This window comes from Polistes fuscatus, unplaced genomic scaffold (assembly GCF_010416935.1).
Source record: "Polistes fuscatus isolate 324 unplaced genomic scaffold, CU_Pfus_HIC Scaffold2, whole genome shotgun sequence".
NCBI lineage: Eukaryota > Metazoa > Arthropoda > Insecta > Hymenoptera > Vespidae > Polistes > Polistes fuscatus.
In genome coordinates, this window is record NW_025113096.1 from 12,612,018 (window position 1) to 12,631,073 (window position 19,056).

The 19,056-nt window shown below is 35.1% G+C and overlaps 2 protein-coding genes across 3 annotated transcripts; both read right to left on the reverse strand.

Moving 5' to 3' along the window:
• Positions 1 to 3,359: 3,359 nt before the first annotated feature.
• Positions 3,360 to 10,611, reverse strand: LOC122517070 (adenylate cyclase type 3-like). The gene is made up of 9 exons (XM_043635401.1): positions 9,461 to 10,611; positions 7,710 to 8,089; positions 6,985 to 7,269; positions 6,224 to 6,507; positions 5,817 to 6,145; positions 5,403 to 5,732; positions 4,731 to 5,036; positions 4,313 to 4,648; positions 3,360 to 4,241 (listed from the first exon to the last, which is right to left on the reverse strand). Exons 1-9 carry the CDS (start codon positions 10,010 to 10,012, stop codon positions 4,059 to 4,061), a joined length of 2,985 nt encoding a protein of 994 aa, XP_043491336.1. The 5' UTR covers positions 10,013 to 10,611; the 3' UTR covers positions 3,360 to 4,058.
• Positions 10,612 to 11,903: 1,292 nt separating this feature from the next.
• Positions 11,904 to 15,614, reverse strand: LOC122517071 (alpha-tocopherol transfer protein-like). Of its 2 annotated transcripts, XM_043635403.1 has the most exons (5): positions 14,909 to 15,614; positions 14,368 to 14,689; positions 13,553 to 13,647; positions 12,418 to 12,732; positions 11,904 to 12,345 (listed from the first exon to the last, which is right to left on the reverse strand). In XM_043635403.1, exons 2-5 carry the CDS (start codon positions 14,528 to 14,530, stop codon positions 12,004 to 12,006), a joined length of 915 nt encoding a protein of 304 aa, XP_043491338.1. In that variant the 5' UTR covers positions 14,531 to 14,689; positions 14,909 to 15,614; the 3' UTR covers positions 11,904 to 12,003. The 2 variants fall into 2 exon arrangements, with proteins under 2 accessions (XP_043491338.1, XP_043491337.1); XM_043635402.1 differs by lacking the exon at positions 14,909 to 15,614 and having other exon boundaries at positions 14,368 to 14,902.
• Between the last annotated feature and the right edge of the window lie 3,442 nt (positions 15,615 to 19,056).

Genomic DNA, 19,056 nt, shown 5'->3' on the forward strand with positions numbered 1-19,056 from the left:
TGAACCCTCCCCGTTTTGGTTAGTGAATTTTTTTATATAACAAATTTAGAAGCGTTGACTTTTGGAACACAATTACGTGATAATGATTATGAACAAATGATCAAGGGACAATTCAATAATCTTCGTTGCTTTGCAGTGCCTTGCTCGTGCATGTTCGCATCGAGATTAAGAATGTGCACGCGTACAAGCAAAATATTATCACAATGAGATACGATTCCAAAGGAAATAAAAAAAGTAAAAAAATGAAAGAAAGAAAATTCTTAAAGTGCTTTATAGTTTATACGATCACTTCTCGATGACAATCGCACGAATACGCGTAAATACGTTTTCGTCATGCAAATTCTAAAACATATTATACGTCGATTTCGATAAAATAAGGTCTCGTGTGTGCGCTTGCACGTTTCTATATAAAAAAAGTGAAATCTTGTTTTTTTCTTTGTGTTTTCAATTATGAAAAATATATCAACTGAAAAGAACAAAATTAAATCGATCAACGATAAAATCATTGATAATAATTAGCATCATAAAATCGATCTGATATATCATGAAACTGATTATTTCTTTTATAAGAGATCAAAACTTAATTGAAATCAAATCCATTATTGAGATACGACATGGTATATGCTATATGTACATATAATGATATACTATCATGAACGTACAGGGTGACGCGAAAGTACGTAGGTATTTTTAACAGGAAGAAAAAATGGACAAAATTTAACGACAAGTTTTAAAGCAATCCGATCGATCATCGTTAACACTATTTACACTATTACAAGCGTAAATTGAATTATACTATCGATTAAAATGCAAAGATAACGAACTTATAAAATAAGATGTAATAAAAGAGAGAAATGTCCTTCGAAGAATACTGTCTTATATTTATCTTTCGCTTGTGATGAATCAGCATCGCGTTAAATCTCGAATAAATTTCATCGTAGATTAATTGGAATGCATATTGAACAAAAAAAATCACGAAGAAGAAAGACTACGGTTTATCAGGAAGAAATCGCATTTTCGAGTACAACTCTTATAGAATTAATACATATGTTATATCTTGTACATATAATTATGATATCATTATTATACAAAGATGTGTCATAATCAATAAGTATTTAACGCGACACAATGCTTTGTATAAAGCAACGAAACTTTGAAATTCGTGAAATTTTTCTTAAAATCTTTTCTCTCGATAGCGTCGCACTCTCTTAATCTTGTCGGTTTTAATCATTGTTATCATCCTGTGTGATAATATAATGTAATAGAAATATTCTTTTTCCAACATGATTTTAAAGATACTTTTCATTTCTAACGTATTATTAAATACAATTAAGTATTTCTTCAAATCACTTCCTTTGTGTACTCTCTCTCTTTTAAACAGGACTAATTTAAGAACAATAACGGAGGTGCATACGTTATCGCGTCTTTCGTAAAACTCGCTTGAAACTTATCAAAATTCTATTGCAAAGCTCTTGCTAAAAGACATATTTCAAATTTCGAAGATCTTATGAATGAGGTAACTTGGATAACATTGAAATGAAATTTCATTGCGCCAATAACCTGCCTCGTTTATAATCGATTACGTCGTTGTTGCAATGACGTTGTTGATTCGATATATACATATATATATAATATATATATTATATATAAATAATAATATATACGTCATGAGAGAAAAATCTCGAGCAGACTTTGTTTTCAAAATCGATACCTAATAACCCATATATTTTATTGGAACGAAAAAAACATCTTTTTATTTCTTCTTTATTTTTTTTTTCTTTACTTAAAAAGTCTAGGTCATGAAATTTCGTTTTTACGATGATTTTTAGGCTTTTTAAAAATTGGCCTCTCCATTGGGGATACTTTAAATGCGCGCAGAAAGTTCTATTCGCCCAGGTGATTCAACTTAGACGTAGGTAAGTTCTATGCGATATCCATTTTCAATGGTTTAACCTTCGCAGTCGAAGTATCATCGAGAAGATTTCAAAGATGAATCGTTTCAAAGCGTTCATTCCATTTTACGTATATAAATATGTTTATGATATATCAACGATATCATTTTTATATTAGAATAAAGAATTGTGTATTATCTCATAAAAATGAACAGAAATAATTGAACGTTAAAGAATATAGCTTTGGAAAACAAAAAAATTAGCGTGCTCGTAGGTGATCGATAGTGTTATTTATTGTATGCCAGTAAGACACCTTTTATTTCAATTAGATTTAAAGAGACGGGGTTGTTTCACGCCATTGATCTTCAAAATCAATCTCTGTGTACATATATCTTTGTGTGTCTGGTTATGATGTGTGTTTGTATGTGTGCTCTTTAGATTTTCTTTTTCCATCTCGACAATGCTGAGAATCTTAAAATTATAATTAATTTCGTAATATTTTCGATCTTTCTCCCCCTTCACATCTAAAGGTGCTAAGATATCTACAGTGATTTATTCATCGTACACGATTATACATACAATTTGTCTCGCTCATAAGTTTTTCTCCTCTTTTGTTTTTTTTTTCTTTTTTAGTTTCTCATTACACTATTCCTTTCAAAATTGAAAGAAATCTATAACTTACTTACTTATATTCCGATCACGATCGATCCAATCGTCGTACCTATATCAATAAATCGATTATTTACACGAAATTCCACACACACACACACATTTATTGCTACTTTACAGAAATCCCGCATAAAGCGTCTTTCACGCGCGAATATGTATGTTTTATTCGTGTTAGTAGGTATATGTATACTCGTGTGTATGTATGTGTATGTGTGTTGTTCTACGTATTCACTTGCTTTTTTTTAAATTATCTTTTTTTCTTATTTTTTTTTTTTTCGTACAGACGCGTATATGCGCGATATAAGCGCATCTTGCACATATGTATGTAAGTATGTATGTATGTATGTGTGTATGTATGTGTGTATGTATGTAAGTAAATACGTCATCGACTGCTTACAAGAGAGCGATCAGTGAAAGAACGTGGAAGTATGTAAGTATGTATTTAGTTATTTTTTCGTTATGCTCGAACTCGAATAGAATTCGTCAAGGTCAATCAATTTTCCAAGGACCAATTTCCTTTTGTTCTTTTTCATTTTTCTTCCTTTCCTAGGTTCTTTTTTTTTTTGTTTCAATCTCATTTAAACAATATAATTTATTTAGAGAGATAATTTTTATCGTCAGCGTACCTAGTAGCAAACAAAAGAGTCACGATTATTCTGAAAAGAAAAAAGGAAGTAGATTCGTATATAAATCAAAAATTTTAGGTTATTTCTATATATCGAAGATACCGACGGTTTTTTTGTTTTTTTTTTTTTTTTTTAATGCTTTTCTTTCCCTTTATCATCCTATATTTTTTACTTTTTGTTTTTTTTATTTTTATTTTTTTTAATTATTCGCTTCATTCGCGCTTAGGCCGTACTTTCTCGTTCCTCTTTTTCTGAAAACTTTTTATTACCTGCTTTTATTCTTTAATCACCCACCTCTGCACACCCTTTTTCTCTACTCACTCTCTTTCTCTCTCTCTTTCTCTCTCTTTCTTTCTTTCTTTTTCTTTATTCTCTCTCTTTGTTGTCTCTATTTTTTCTTCTTAATGTAATATACTCTATGCGTTACACGTACTCGTGTCATTTTGTGCTATGATAAACTCGATTATTCAGAAGTGTAAAAAAATAAATTACATCGGCTAGAGGAAGCTCGAGTTTACGATCTCTTTAAAAATAATGAGATTATTTAATTTCTGAATTTTTTTGCGCGGTTTATTTTAAGTATATACTTTAATCAGTAATTGTTTATATATATATGACACGAACACGAATAATAAGTTCTAATGATAGACTAGAATGAATTGGAGAGAGATGGAGAGAAACGGGACAAGAGTGAGGAAGAATGAGAAAGAGAAAGAGAGAGAGAGAGAGAGAGAGAGAAGAAAAATACAGAAAAGAGAAAAAGAGAAAGGAACAAGTGTGAACTAATTTCTGACTCTTCATTCTTCTCAGAACAATCGATGAAAGATCGACAAATGATCAATTTCTGATGATATTAGTGCCTCCAATTTTGTTACTGATAAATAATTGGATGAGTCGGCTCAACAGGAAGATCACTGTCAAGTTCAAGGGACACTCCATCTTTAGATACTAAATAATGCGTGAGCAGTTGACCCTTTCCTTTGACAAAGACGAGGCCACGTTGTTCGAAACCAAATCCAAAAGGTTCCAAAATCATTCGGGTCTCGTCGGTAACCTAGAATTCGATCAATTCGCTCTTAATTTCTTTTACAACGAAATAAAGATGTAGATAATGTTTCTATTTACCTGAATACACCCAACTTTTCCGGTGCTTTCCATTCGCGAAGCAACGTTTACCGTGTTACCCCAAATATCGTAATGAGGCTTTCGAGCACCAATCACCCCGGCAGTTACCGGCCCATGATTGATACCCATTTTTAGGACAAAATGATTGAAACTCTGTTCGTTGATTCCCGAAAGAGCTTTTTTTAATTCTAAAGCAAATTCTACGAGAGTCGATAGGTGAGTCCATCGTGGACTATCTTCAGACTCTAGGGATTCAGTTATACCCGAGGCAGCCATGTACGTTGAGCCTATTGTTTTGATCTTAATGATGTCTTTGAACTTGTTTTGATCCAAGATCTATAATAAAAATGAAAATACATGTAACATACGATTACGTGTTTATCGTTAGACTGCTAAAAGATTTCAATTATTGACTTACAGCATCAAAATCTGAAATAACTTCGTTGAGGAACCTTAGACATTCGAGTCCTTGATTATTGATACTTTCCTCGCTGTAAAAATCGGCAAAGTTGGGCATACTTGCGAATAGTACACCGACTTCGGCATAACTTTGACTGTAAAGATCGTCGTGATGCCTCGCTCTTGAGAGAAAATAAATTGCTACGTGAGGCGGTAATATATTGTATATTAACGCGCCATTTCTTCGTTTCATATCGGCAGCTCTTTCCCTCTGAGCTGCTACCTCTCGACCTCGAAGATACAGCATTCTTCTTGCTTTTTCGGCCTAATAAATAAAATTAATTCGATTTACGTATTTCACGCTCTTTCCAATTTTATCATTTTATCCTATTTCTATTCGATAAATGTCTTTTGGTTTTTTTTGTCGTCGTCGATCGAGAAAAAGGAAAAAAAAAAGAAGGAAGAGAGATTTCGCGTGACAATTTCGTGTCAATTAAAATCCCGAATAGAAGCTTTCTCCAATCGTCGTATTAACTGCGATCCAATTTATCACCGAAGCAATTCGCAAATCGATTGGTGCTTCCATGCCACTCGAGGACAGAACGGAGGTAAGTAATCAACGCTTTCGATTATCCGAGAGAGAGAGAGATGGTAGTTTGTTCGGTTTCAATCGAGAAAGGTAATTACTTACGTATCTAGCTACGATGACCAAGGCAGTGGCGATGGTGAGCAACGAAGCTGACAAGGAATATTTTAATGAATATGTGATCGGATCAGGTGGTAACGTGGCCATTTCTTCCAACTCCAGAGAAGATCCGAGAAATAGTATATTAATAGAACATTGTGCTCCGGCTAGAATGTACATCAGCAATGCCTTTCCAAGATAGCAGATGTAAGTTGGCATAGAGATCGCTACAAGGGCAAGCACACCGATATAAGAATAATAAGAAGGATAAGGACAACGCATCCAGTACGAGATGTTTCCTTTTGGTTCAATTTCGTCGATGATTGCACAGTTACACTGAAAAACAAAACAGCATACGGTTTGAGTCTCTGTTCTATTTAGTTTATTTTCAAAATTAAATTGAAAATAATATTGCAATACCATGTCGAGAAGTAGGAAGTCGGTTAGAGAGAAGGTCATCAACAACGCTAATGTTCTTCTCAACCACGTCGCTCTTACTGCACTCCCAAGACACGTGGCACCCGCTAGCACCACCCCAAAGAGTACTACCACGCCTGCACCACCCCAAGTGAAAGGTCCCCATGGATGCAATCTCCATACCGGTGATGCACACATCATCACTAAAGGGCCACCGAGCAAAGACAAAGGTGAGAAGGCCTCTTTGGCACTGTGAAAGGCCTTTTCCACAATTGGATCTTTGAAACGCAACGTTAGCCACGATACGTGACCCTTCAGGTCAGCACCCCCTCCTACGTTCAAATTATTTCATTCGATTATTCTCAAATCTAGAATTCATCAATTAGTTTAATTAGTCGATATAAAATTACCTTTGCTATCCATTTCCTTTCTCAATCTTTGCCTGAACTCTTCGGAGTCCTCTTTATTACTTCTCCTTTCTTGATTATTGTCCATTGTCCTTCGAGAAGTTTCGTCGTTCAACGATGCCAGACTTTTCGTTATCGCCGGTTTGAAAGGTTTCAAAGCTCTGACTATAAAGTAGGTGACGATTCCAGCCTTTTTAAGTGCCTCCTCTCTTTTCTCACCGAACGCCGGCTCAATTTCAAATTCATCATTGAGAAAGCTCAAAGTTACGTTGGAAACGTGTACTCTCCTTAAAAATAAACGCACCCATATTGTCTTTCTAATTATAACTAATTCGTTACGTTCAATCACATATCCCCTGTTTCTATTTATAATTGACCCCGTTCTGAGAAATAATCAACGAACTCCGTAATAATTTACACACCAAAAATTGATCTATCATTTTGGCTTGTCTCCCGTTAGGGGAATCGAAGGAACGATTTGAAGAAAAAGTAAGGGCACGGTACGTGTTCGTTTTCATCCTTTTCGTCGCGTCCCTTGTCTGTTTATCCCCACTTAAGGGCCTCTAAATAAATTAGGTTAAGAGGAACTCAAGCTCAAGCGAATAGCTCCCTAGGTACGTGCCGAGATTCAAGTACCCTAACTGCGCCGGTCACGTTTAATGATCCAAACCAGTATCGCGTACAAGTGTGGTAGACTTTATCTCGAAGTCTTTAACGTAATTACCGTTATCATATCTATCAAAATAGAAAAAAGTAAATCTTACCCGGCTCTTCCGCTGCTTTCCATCTTATTGGCCAGTTCGACGTCTTTACTGTAAACGTCGAATTGCCATTGTCGTTGACCAAGAACACCGGCCAGGACAGCGCCTGTATGTATGCCTACCCTCATGTCAACCGGACTATTGGTTGTTTGCTGAACATATTTTATAGCTTCGACCATTGAAAGACCCATGTGAACGCAAAGTATCGCGTGATCTGGCCTTTCGATGGGTGCACCACTTATGCAATAATAACAATCACCAAGAATTTTGATGCGTAGCTGTTCGTACCTGCAAACAAATATAGCGACAAATGATAAAAGAGATTTAACGAGAGAGCATTGTGGTTAACATCCTGGAACATTTATCGATCGTTCGACGAGTTCTCGTCGTCGTAATTGTAGTTATCGTCACCTCCAAGAATATTTCGAGAAAATACAGAGAAAAGAGAAAAAAGTAACACTAATTTGCACGGATATTGGAAGAATACTCATTAAGAATTCCTAATCGATTCTTTCATGAAAGGAAATGAGTTTCACGTTGTAGAAACAAATGAAAGACAAGTTAGAAAACTTTTTTCTTTTTTACGTAATAAACTTGAATACCAATGAAGAATTTAGATTAATGAAAGATCAGTCAATCGGATCGTTCTAGTTTATTAGGTTAGTTTAGAATTTTGATAGACTACTTAAACTGTTGCGGGTAAATTTTCATGAAAAAGAAGTAAGTACCGTTCGCTGAGTTGATCGAATCGTGCAAACAGCTCGTTGAGTATCTTAACCAGTTCGCTAGCGCTGTAGGTCGATGATATTGCTGTGAAACCAACGATATCGGCATAAAGTATCGAAACATTTTCGTGTCTCGACATGTAGATCTTCTTGAACTGCGTGTCCTTGCATGCACCCAAATCCTGTCGCATTTTGACGGCCACGTGTTCCGGCAGGACACTGAGAAGTAGCCTCTCCTGTTCGGCACTCTGTTCTTCGATTACCAACTGCACTTCCAGACTTTGTCTTGTCTCGAGAAAGGCTCGACGTTGCTGGAACTCCGCCAGGGAGTAGCTGGAAGCACCCAAAATAGCGACGCCGGCCGAGAGTGTCACCGTCAGGATCTATAGGATGTTTTCACGCTAAATTCTTACGATTGCGAGCTTTCAATCACGCGGGGATTAACCGATTAGCAAAAAGGGTAACCCTTCGATGCACGCTTTGTCGATGAGCTTTCTCATCCGGAAAGATACGAACCGCAAAATGTCGTGCACCGAAGGGTTAATATGTATACAACGTTAATGAGAAGGCAACAGTGTTTTTCTCGATATTTTTATTTTTTTTTTTAGCCTCACGAGAGAGTATCGAAGATCGTGTCGACATATTTTCTATGGAAAAAAGAAAGCTTTCACGTGTAAGAGCGAAAAAGATTTGTAAGAGTTGGTAAACGTTGACACGTTTAACGGGCTTTTAATCAGCTTTCCATTCTTTCCAACGGTCCAGATTCTCGTCAATGAAGACTACTAGTCGTTCTCATTGAAAAACGATCGGATGTCGTGCATGGAAAGGCGACGGTGCCGCATCGTTGCACGATGTCACGTATATGTCCGTCTCTGTCCCGCGCGCGAGCTCTATCTCTCTATTTTAAACTACCATTGACCGAACTCTACTCGAGTGTCACTAACGACAACACCACATGTGCACACGTGTATATGCCGAAGCTTTCGCTTTCGTGTCCACGAACAACAAGTTTGTAACTTTAAGAGTCGATCCTTCTTTTGATGCACCTATGTCCAACCGTCGGACGTACAACTTTTTAGGGTAAACGAACGCGATGACTGTCATACGCTATTACGCGTTGATCCGATTTAATTGCACGCGTATATGATTGGAAGAGCGTCAAGAAAATGTTCGTAAAAAGCCAACGTTTTTCTCTAATTTTGTCTCAATAATTTTTCTACCTTTCGCTCTAGTCGATATCATTTGACCGAACTCTCTCCGACATGCGCTAAAGTTTCATTATCGTCCTTGAAATAATTTGCAAAACTTTCCTTTTTATTTTTTCCACAGAATAAACTCTCTGCACGAGATAATATTTTTATTTCTCCATCGTCGGACTTAACGCGTAGCTCCCTACTCGCGATAAGATCGATGAACGAAGTACAATCTCGTATAAATTAGTTCGAGTAAAAGAGCACCGATCGGTAGCACGTAAACAAAGCGTTTATTCGCTTAGCGCATAAACGTGAATCTTTCCAAATATTTCCATACAAGGGGCGGGTATCAAGGAGGACGATAGATCGATCGAAAGACATAGACGTTGATCTAGCTTAGGAGGGTAAGAAATTAGCAAGTCAAAGCAGCAACAGTTGTTTTACACACGCACATCATCGCTGTTTACTTTTCACTATCTTCCTCTTTTAATTGTTCCAATAGATAAGCAAACGTGTGGAATATAATTTGTATCTCTGAATGTGAAATTAATAATGACCTACCAGAACGTCGATGGCCGATAGGATCGGCACTTTGGAGAGTCTAAAGACGGTGACCATATAAGCCGCAGCCGTAGCAATCGCTAACAAGAAGCAGAAGGATAGTCTAAGGGGTAGAGTAGCGAATAGGAGATAAAGGAAGAGCAGGAGCCATCCTAGTCCATCCCTGGGCGTGACCTCGCTCGATTTGAGAAACAGCTGAGCGAGCAACTGTCCCGTAGAAAGCCACCATGCCACGTGGGGAACGGCGGCCCACAAGCCGTCTCTGGCCCGTGTTCCGTGTTCCGCCCATGCCAATAAACCCAGGTTCAGACCGATGAAGACAGCGGTGAGCCCTCGAGCAGGTAGTTCCGGTTCAGGCGAGGCTACGGTATAAGTCCCGTAAAGGACAGCTGATAAGAGGAAGCACTGAAGGCCACCGCGTCTTTGTTGAAGGGAAGAGGCACGATAGAGTCGCTCGAGTTTAACGTTACTGAAGCTGGTTCTTAACAAATTCGACGGCCTGCCGGAGTTCAGGTAAGACTCCTCGTTCGTAGTCTCCAATCTCTGGGACATGGCGCCGGGAATCGTATACGTTATCACACGCACCGCATTTTTTTTCTTATTTTCCACCCTTTCTGCTTTACAATTTCACAATCGAAAGAACTTCATCGACTACTCTAGTCGTCATACGTAGTTATTGTAATGTAGAAGTTTCTTCTCGTTGATTCTCATCGAGCTGTATTTCTTGGGAACTTGTTTCGCAAGCTCACTTGGATTTAGGGTGGGCGAGGTCAAGTCTTACTCTTTCTCTCTCTCTCTCTCTCTCTCTCTCCGGTTCTGGCTGGCTCCTCCTTCTATTTCTCTCACTCGTTCATTCGATTCGAATCTCCTAACTTTTCTTTCTTGATAATCCTTAAACCTATCTTCCTGATCGTTTTTTCTTACTCCTTTATGGTTAATTACTAACGACCGGATTGACGAAAAAATCAAGGAACACACACGCTGAATTATCATGCACCCACAGACACACACATACGGCACCAGGCCGGCCTCCTTTTCGACGTGCACCTGCACCCGCGCGCGCGGGGGACTGTCCAGGTTGCTACTATCGTTCCTGTCTTTTCTCCTCGGCTTCTCTTCTCTTCTCTTCTCTCCACGGGTGGAAACTTTCTCTCGCCCTCGCACTCACACTCTCTCTCTCTTTCTCTTTCTTTATCATTCTGCGCACCCTCTCTTACCACCACCTCTTTCCAAGCATAGAGTCTAGGCGTGCGCCATGCGAACCCCTGATAGCTCCGACCCTCGCGATTCGGGTCGATATCAACCACCACAAACCCAGCAGTCAACGTCGAGTCCTACCTGCACCTCTTTCTGCCCTACCTATCTACCTACAAACCTAACTCTGCTAACTCCAAGAACAAAATTTAAACGACAATTGAATTATCTTAGAAGAAAATCTACAAAATATTATCTTCTCTCAGAGTTTCCTATCTTACAATACGACAATTACATTCTTATTTGTATTTTTTTCGATTATGGATCAGAAAGAGAAAGAGAGAAAGACAGAGAGAGAGAGAGAGAGAGAGAGAGAGAAAGAGAGAGAGAGAGAAAGAGAAATCAATAAATTGTCCTAGGTTAATGGTTATTTGAAAATCACGTGTGTTGATTATTAGGTGTAGAAACTAATTCGGTGCCTTCTTAAAAACAAATATGTGAATCATGCCATCTTGTTTATCTGTTTTAACTTGCTGTCAAATGTTTCATAACTGTAAGTGTTGAGATACTTAAGCGTTGTAAACTGGTGGGCTATTATTTACATTTTAAACAAAATCAGATATAAATTAATATTAAGGTACCCCGAATTAATTTTTACATATAATATATATATGTGTGTGTGTGTGTATTGCGATTAGATGCTAATCGGTAACTCGAATTTAGCGGTTATCTGCCGTTCTTGCCAAATGACCTATTTACCTCCACTTGCGAAATCCTCTTATCGTTTTCTCTCGATCGTGTGTATACCTATGTACTTACATATGTACTCGCTTTTGTCTAAATATTTTTTTTTCAAAGTCAGTGTGAGAGAAGAAAGAGAGAGAGAGAGAGAGAGATTCTCTTCTTTGGTTCTTTTCTACCGGGTCACTAGATTCTTTGTTTTTATACTCTTTTTTCTTCTTTGGTAGAAAAATAATGGATAGAACGTATGTTTGAGTAATCGAGTATATACAACAAGTTCGGCAATATTTATAAAATTTTCTCCTAACCTTATCGATATCGTTAATTAAGAGATGAATAATAGTACGCGAAGAAAACTTACAAATATAATTAAGCGAATTGGCCCACATAGCCAAGTTATTTTGACTAGAAAATAAATACTTGGAAGAATACGTGATAGTAGTATAGTAGTATAAAATTCATGTAAAATATTTTAATGGCAAATATTATTGAATAATTAACTCGTAAATTGAATAATGATACAATGATTATAATATGATAATAAGGAAATAACTAAATGCGAGTAATGATACTACAGAAACGTAAGAAAATGCCTTAATATTAAATTTTCAGCTTTTCGGTATTTGAAAATCATTCGGTACTACGTATCCTAGTTGTTCCATCTCTTTAATAATCTTCGGCACTTTGATCAAAGATTCAATCCACTTGTAATAAGCCAATTCCTCTCGAGTCCCACCGTACATCTTGGGCAAATAATTAGGCGAAATGTGTTTATGAAAGCTCTGCATGTCGTCGCCGTGGAAAAATATTCTGTCCTTCATGCGAGAATTCAAGAGCGGCTTGAAAACTGCATAAATCGCGTCGAATATCCAAGATTGATGAAGTATATGAATGGAATAAGTTTTCATTGGAAAAGACGTTACCATCAAAGCCATGATCATATTTGCAATCTGTAAATTTCAAAGATAAACTTAATTAGAGAAAGGGGAAAAATAATGAATAGGATGAAATAAAAGTCAGACCTGTGGTGTTACTGCCCAAACGTGCGACATAGTGATACCCTTGAGATCGAAAACTACGATGCCACCTAAAATCTGAGCTCTTGGCTCGAGAATGCCCAGCTCGAGTACAATAACAGTAGCCTTGAAAATCTCCTCGACAGGGTACTTTCGAGGGTCCCAATTACCCATACGATAAATCAGCATCCGTCTACCGCATTGAGTTCTATAAGCCGGCACAGTTATTACGTCGTCGTCACCGATATGACACATCTCGGTAGGGCAGATATCCTGATGTATCTCTGGATGTTCTTCCTTGAAGTTGTAGTAATTCACTATCTATATTAAAAGATTATATGGGATAAGTATTTAATATTACAAATCGTGTGAATCGACAAAAAAGACCTTAAAAAGTTTTACGTACATTAGTGCCTATGAAACAACAATTTTTTCACTTAATCATATTTTTATCAGATCGGATAGATGCTTCTTTCAGGTATTTGAATAGATTAATTGTTATGTATAATAACAAAGTGAAACTTTTATTATCTTTAGGAACTTTCTAACCAACTATATAGACTATAGGTGCTAAAAATGGTGACCGTTTGCTTCAATACAAAAATCTAGCGTTTTCTAACTAATTTTCTATGCACATTTTTTATTTCCCGTGATGTTATCGATTGACATGTAGCTAGAATTCTTTGTAAAACTATAAGCGCGGAATAACGTGCAATATCGATTTCGTGCAGATTTCGTGTAGAACGTTCTTGGCTAATGTTAAAATTGCTATTTCTTTTTTGCATTGAAACGACAGAAAACATGTAACTTTAGGCCATCGATCTTTTCTAGCAATAGGTTTGCCTTGGCATCGTTGCTTAACTACGATCACTGGTGAATGTTTCCTTTTACCACATTTAATCTGGAAAACTCGGTAAAAAAGAGAAAGAGAAAGATAGAGGGAGAAAAAAGATAGGGTTAAGTAATCTTTCAAATATTGAAAAATTCATGAAAATTTGTTTAAACAAAATGTTAGATTTATTGATAGAGTTAAAAATATTGAAATGTTAATTTTACGTAATTACTTTCTTCGGTCTTTCGTCATTCAACTAGAAGTCGTTAATATTATACCAAACGGATATAAAAATATTTAACGACTCACCAGTCGATGAGCACTATTGACGTTGAAATTTCTCGCACGAAGAAATCTTATCAGAAACTCATCATCCATTCTGTGCGGTATGCATTCACCTTGTTCTAACGAAAGATCGAGGAAAAATTATTATAAGTTAAACAATAAAATAAGTCTTAGAATTGACCTGCTCCGAATATCATTAAAAAGAGAATAATGAAAATTGATTGAATCTCTTTTCCATCGTCCCCATGAGCGATAAAGTGATAACGAGTAACGAAAGTTTTTATTATTATTCCCACAAACGATTAGGATTATTTAAGAAAGTTTGCTTGTAACTTCGATTCGTTTGAAACATTCGAAAAACTTTACTCCTGCGAAAGCTATTAAACGATTTTCTCGTAAAACTATCGTTTCATTCGTTTCCAGCACATTTATTTAACCCGTTACCTAACTCTTCTAAACATAATCAATTTCGCTTTTAAAATTTATAGTATTCCATCTTGAATTACAAAAATCGTAAATTCAATGTCACGATAGAAAAAACCCATGTCAAATCAACGCCAAGATCGATGAGTCGCGCTACGAGCGATATCATTAATAGTTTTATTTATTCACTTTTTATATTTCAAACGTCTGAGAATTAATTATTAGCGAAACGAAGGTCAAACGTGTTTTGCTTGTTGACGTTATTCAAATGATAATTGAATCATAAAATTCTTGAAAAGTATATAGCAGATTGAATGAAAAAAATAAAATAAATAATTATCGAACTGTGAGATGAAATAATAGAGTTTCGAATAAAATTATTCCGATTGGATGATTTTAGAAATGAAATTAATTACCATAAATCATGTCGCGTAATTCTTGCAATGTCTGACATTTGACCTCGTCCGTTTCCCCGACTTCTCTTCTAGCATACTCCATAACTTCTGGGGGTGGTTCGTCGAGATCGAGGTTAACGATCTCGTCGTTAAGCTCGATTTGCTCGTCCTTGAGTTCCGGCATCTTGGCAGCCCTAGAATCTTCTCTCTCATGAACGCACACCAATCGTTCCTCGTCCTTTCTTTCGTCGAATTCGTTCAAACGTTGATTACACAGATGGCGGACACCATTTTCTTCAACTTCATTGGGATTATTTTCCTTAAGATTTTTCTCGGCTGTATCCTGTACCGGAATCGAATTTTTATTGTTAAAAGAGTTCATTTTGTTGTTATTCTTCTTAATAATGATTGCATTCAATATTTATTCAAATGTTCAAAACACTAGAGGTATTCTTAAATACAAGCACCCGCACTATGCGATGCTGACACATTCACCGTCGATATAATACTTCACGTTTCGCATTTATCTTCGACTATCGTTCCTCGCACGATACCAACTAACCTCCTTCTCTTTTATTCCTATTTCGACACATTTGCAAAGTTTATGCTGACTTCACACTGCATTCTATTTCATTAGTTATAAATAACGTTAGAAATTAACTTTATAGGTTATGTCAGTTTTTATTTTGAGAATAAGAATTAAACGATGTGAAGAATATTATGATGGAAATAACAATTTCTTTGCTCACGATCTGTATGTCGAGTTCGAGAAATACGAACAAACAGAGGAAGAGAGAAAGAGAGAGAGAGAATGGGGAGGGGGGCAATGCGTGTCTCTTACGAAATGTGGTCAGGGTCATCCTGTTGCATCTACGGCTATGTGCTTTCACTAACAACTGTAATAGTGGGTAAAATGTGCGGTAATACTTGCAGAATAAAACCGACATGCTTCTTCGATTGCCTCAAAATACATCCTGCATACGTTCCCCCCACATTTCTTTTCGAAAGCGGTTAAAACTAAGTTACTATAAATTTTCTAATTACATCACGAACAATGTAACTTCGAGATAACATTTTAATTCTTTTGTTCTTTTTCTTTTCTCTCTGTCATTATCGTTAATGATATATGCAAAATTTGTTCGCGAAGTCATGAAATTATATTCGTTCGTTCGTTTGTGGGTCATTTGAAAAATTGCGTCTTCCGGTTATACGTTTTACTTTTTTACTATTCCGTTTTTGCATCAGGCTGTAATCAAATAAAGGTACTATTTCTTATTGAATTTAATTGCAATTAAATGGCACTTACGATGGAAACATTTTCATATCTCGAAATATTGTAGTATAAGAAGAAAATGTTTGAAGAAAAGATTAAAAAATAAAATTTATTACCGATAAATATTACCAATATAATATGTATTTTACTAATGATTGTCTGTGAATTAATATTCTATGCAATACGATTGCGCGACGTTCAATAAAAAGTAGTTTTATCGTACGATTTACTTTGACATGAAATTGATCTTTAGATCGAGTCAACGAATAGATCTCTGAAAAACTCAATGGAAAATGCTAATGAAATAAAAAAGAATAGACAAGTAGAGAAAAAGAGATATATAAAGAAACAATATTAACGCTGCTTTATGCATGATTCATATATGTAGATATAATGTTGAAGTTTTTTTTATTATATTCGTAATAATGTACCATGGACTCGTATGTATTCATTATTTCTTTTAAACATTCAAGATAAAAAGAATAAAAACCGTCATCTTTTTTCCTTATCTCATTCTATATGTTTATCCCGATTGTAAATTTATTCGTTACACAAAAGAAAAAATTCGCTATTATATTCATATCTCAATACTTACAATGATTAATCAGTTACATATGAATTGATGTATTGCTTCATCATATTATTATACTAGATATATGTAATATGTATTTTTAAGTATGTATAGATACTAGATTGTGGATTTGTATGCAACTGCATAACGCATATTTCTTTCATATTGTAGACATCAGACGAATTATTAATTTTTTCATATTTTCAATATTTTTCATCAATTATTAGTTCTCTTTGCAACATTTGATAAATCATTAACTACAATTCATAATACTTCCATGCTTAATACATTTTATCCTTAATTAATCATTTATAATTAACCAATTGATTGGTTAAATAAGTAATTGAAAGGTATAAAAAAAGTGATTGATGGTATAATAAAAGTGAAATTGGTGATATAAGTTTAATTTTCTAAGGAAATATCGTTAATAAAAAATCACAGTTACATATAGAACATCCAAATACTGCATTTATCTTTTCAAAACAACATTTTTAGACATAAGCTTATATGAATTGTTTTTTGAACTTATATGAACTAGTTGATTTCAGTAATACGTAATATAAGTTTGGTTCCAAGCTTTTTGGATTCCCTGTAAATGTAATACACATATATCTTTCGCATAATGTTAATTTATTGTTTGTATATTTCCTAAATATTCCTTGCATATTTCTTCTATATTGTTTGGATATTTCGATGTATTTCCCCTGCATAAAAATCCGCCATTTTCTTATCACCTATTTACCCGAAAACAACGCAGGAAGCATCCTAAAGAGATCTTTTCTTCGCAACATAAGTTGTGACTATTGTGAAAATATTTTCTACCGATTTGAGAAAATATTTACGCGTTATAATATAGCGAGTATAATTATAATTATATTAAAAAACAAAATAAAAAGTTAACCTAAAAATTATGATTAGCAAATGAAAATAAAGGAAAATGATTTACTGGGAAAATATAAACAATGAATATTATTATATTATTTATTATACAAAAAAATAGAAGCGTAATCAAGAATTTATGAGAATAACGTGAAGGTGAAATTGCCAAAAATAAAAACGCATTTTTTTTATCAAAAACATATTGGAAATTATTTAAAAAAATGCTGATTAAATTTAAAATTTTAGTTGCGAAATTAACAAAAATAAAATATCACAAGAAAATTATCATCCAATTTGAAGGTGTTTTTATAATACAGGTGTCCAGAGATTTGTAGTAAAAATCGAAGTCTCCGGGTTGAAACCAGAGAGGTGGTATCGATAGTCATGAGCTATATAAGTATTCCGTATATTTATTGTTAGTATATAAGGAAAAGAACTTGTTTGCTATGATTTATAACAGAATACTGTATAGTTATTTTAACATTGATTCTCTATAAAAATTGAAGAATTGAAGTACATTGGAAATCATGTTTATGATATTTTTAATGGTATTTAATAATAACTTTATTTAGTAATATTCAATATTTAATTAAGGGACGATCGATGATCGTGACTACATTTCTCGTGTTTACTTTTGTCGAAATGTTTTTGTTTTTTGATCTTGATTTTATTATACTTTTCGGTTTAATAATAAAATCGAATTCAACGAACTCACCGTTAAAGTGTCGCAAGAAATATTTTCGGGATGAAAACAAAATTGGAACCTCGCGAGGCAACGATCTTGGAAGTACTGCCGATAAATCCCTGATATCACTGTACCCGAAGCAAACAGCACTTTCAACCTTCTTCCGCGTTTGCAATTCCGCACGCGAGAAAGCTGTAAGACCGCATGCGGTGTCTAGAACAATTGCTTCACCCAACACAGTTCGAGAGTTCACTAACATAAATAGGAAACTCGACAATTTTTTGTTCTTTTTAAGAATTAGAAGCATCAAAAGTCTCATATTTGCTTTCTACATCATCAAGAAAGCGAAACAGAAAAATTCATTAAAAAGGGGGGAAAAAAGAAAAAAAGAGGAAAGATAAATACCGGTTAACCAGACACCTACGAGTAAGTCTTCACTCGTTATCACTGATTGTGAGTTTACGGTGTTGCTATGTTGCCAATAACATGTGAGCTTTCCTCTTCGAGTAGATTACTTTCTAAACACGTCGCATGTATATATATATATTTATATTATATTATGTGCTATGATTGCTCCTGCCCTCTCATAAAATTTCAAATACGCTGAGAAATTAGAAAGCCTGATCGATCCTGATCTAATACATTCGATGGTGTAATTCATTCGACCAAATTTTTTAATTGCATTATACGTATGTTAAAAAGAGACGCTTTTTTGTCGCTAAAAAATAAAAAAAAGTTGACAGATTAAAAACAGCTGAAACAAATATCATTTTACGGTAATTAAAATCAAGCCTTTCAGTTGACGTGTTTTTTTATTTTACGATTATACGAAATAAAAAATTCTTCAAGAGGATATAGCAAAAACGATGAGTTCAAGGTGATCACGTTTATCTCGTTTAATATGAAGATTTCTGTCCCTGTTTGTTCATAGCTGACTCCAACTGATAAATAAGATATTTTTTTTTTTAAGAAAAAACATAAATAGTTCAAGGGAATCGAAAATTTCGTAAAAAATGTTGTTACATTTTCAAGTGAAATCTCGCTAATGTTCCATGAACAACAAAATTACAAATCATTAAATTATAGGAAGAGAAATTTTCAAACATCAATATTGTTCGATATTGGAGTTCCCCCCCACCCCTCCCCCGATTTATCTAAACTCGGAAGTATGACTGGTCTTTAAATAAACACGACACTATTACCGTATATAAAGACTATGCATATACATAAGTGAATGAGTAAGTAAGTGAATGTGTTAGAGGAAGAGAGAAAGAATAAGTGAGATCGTGTTTGTATATATCA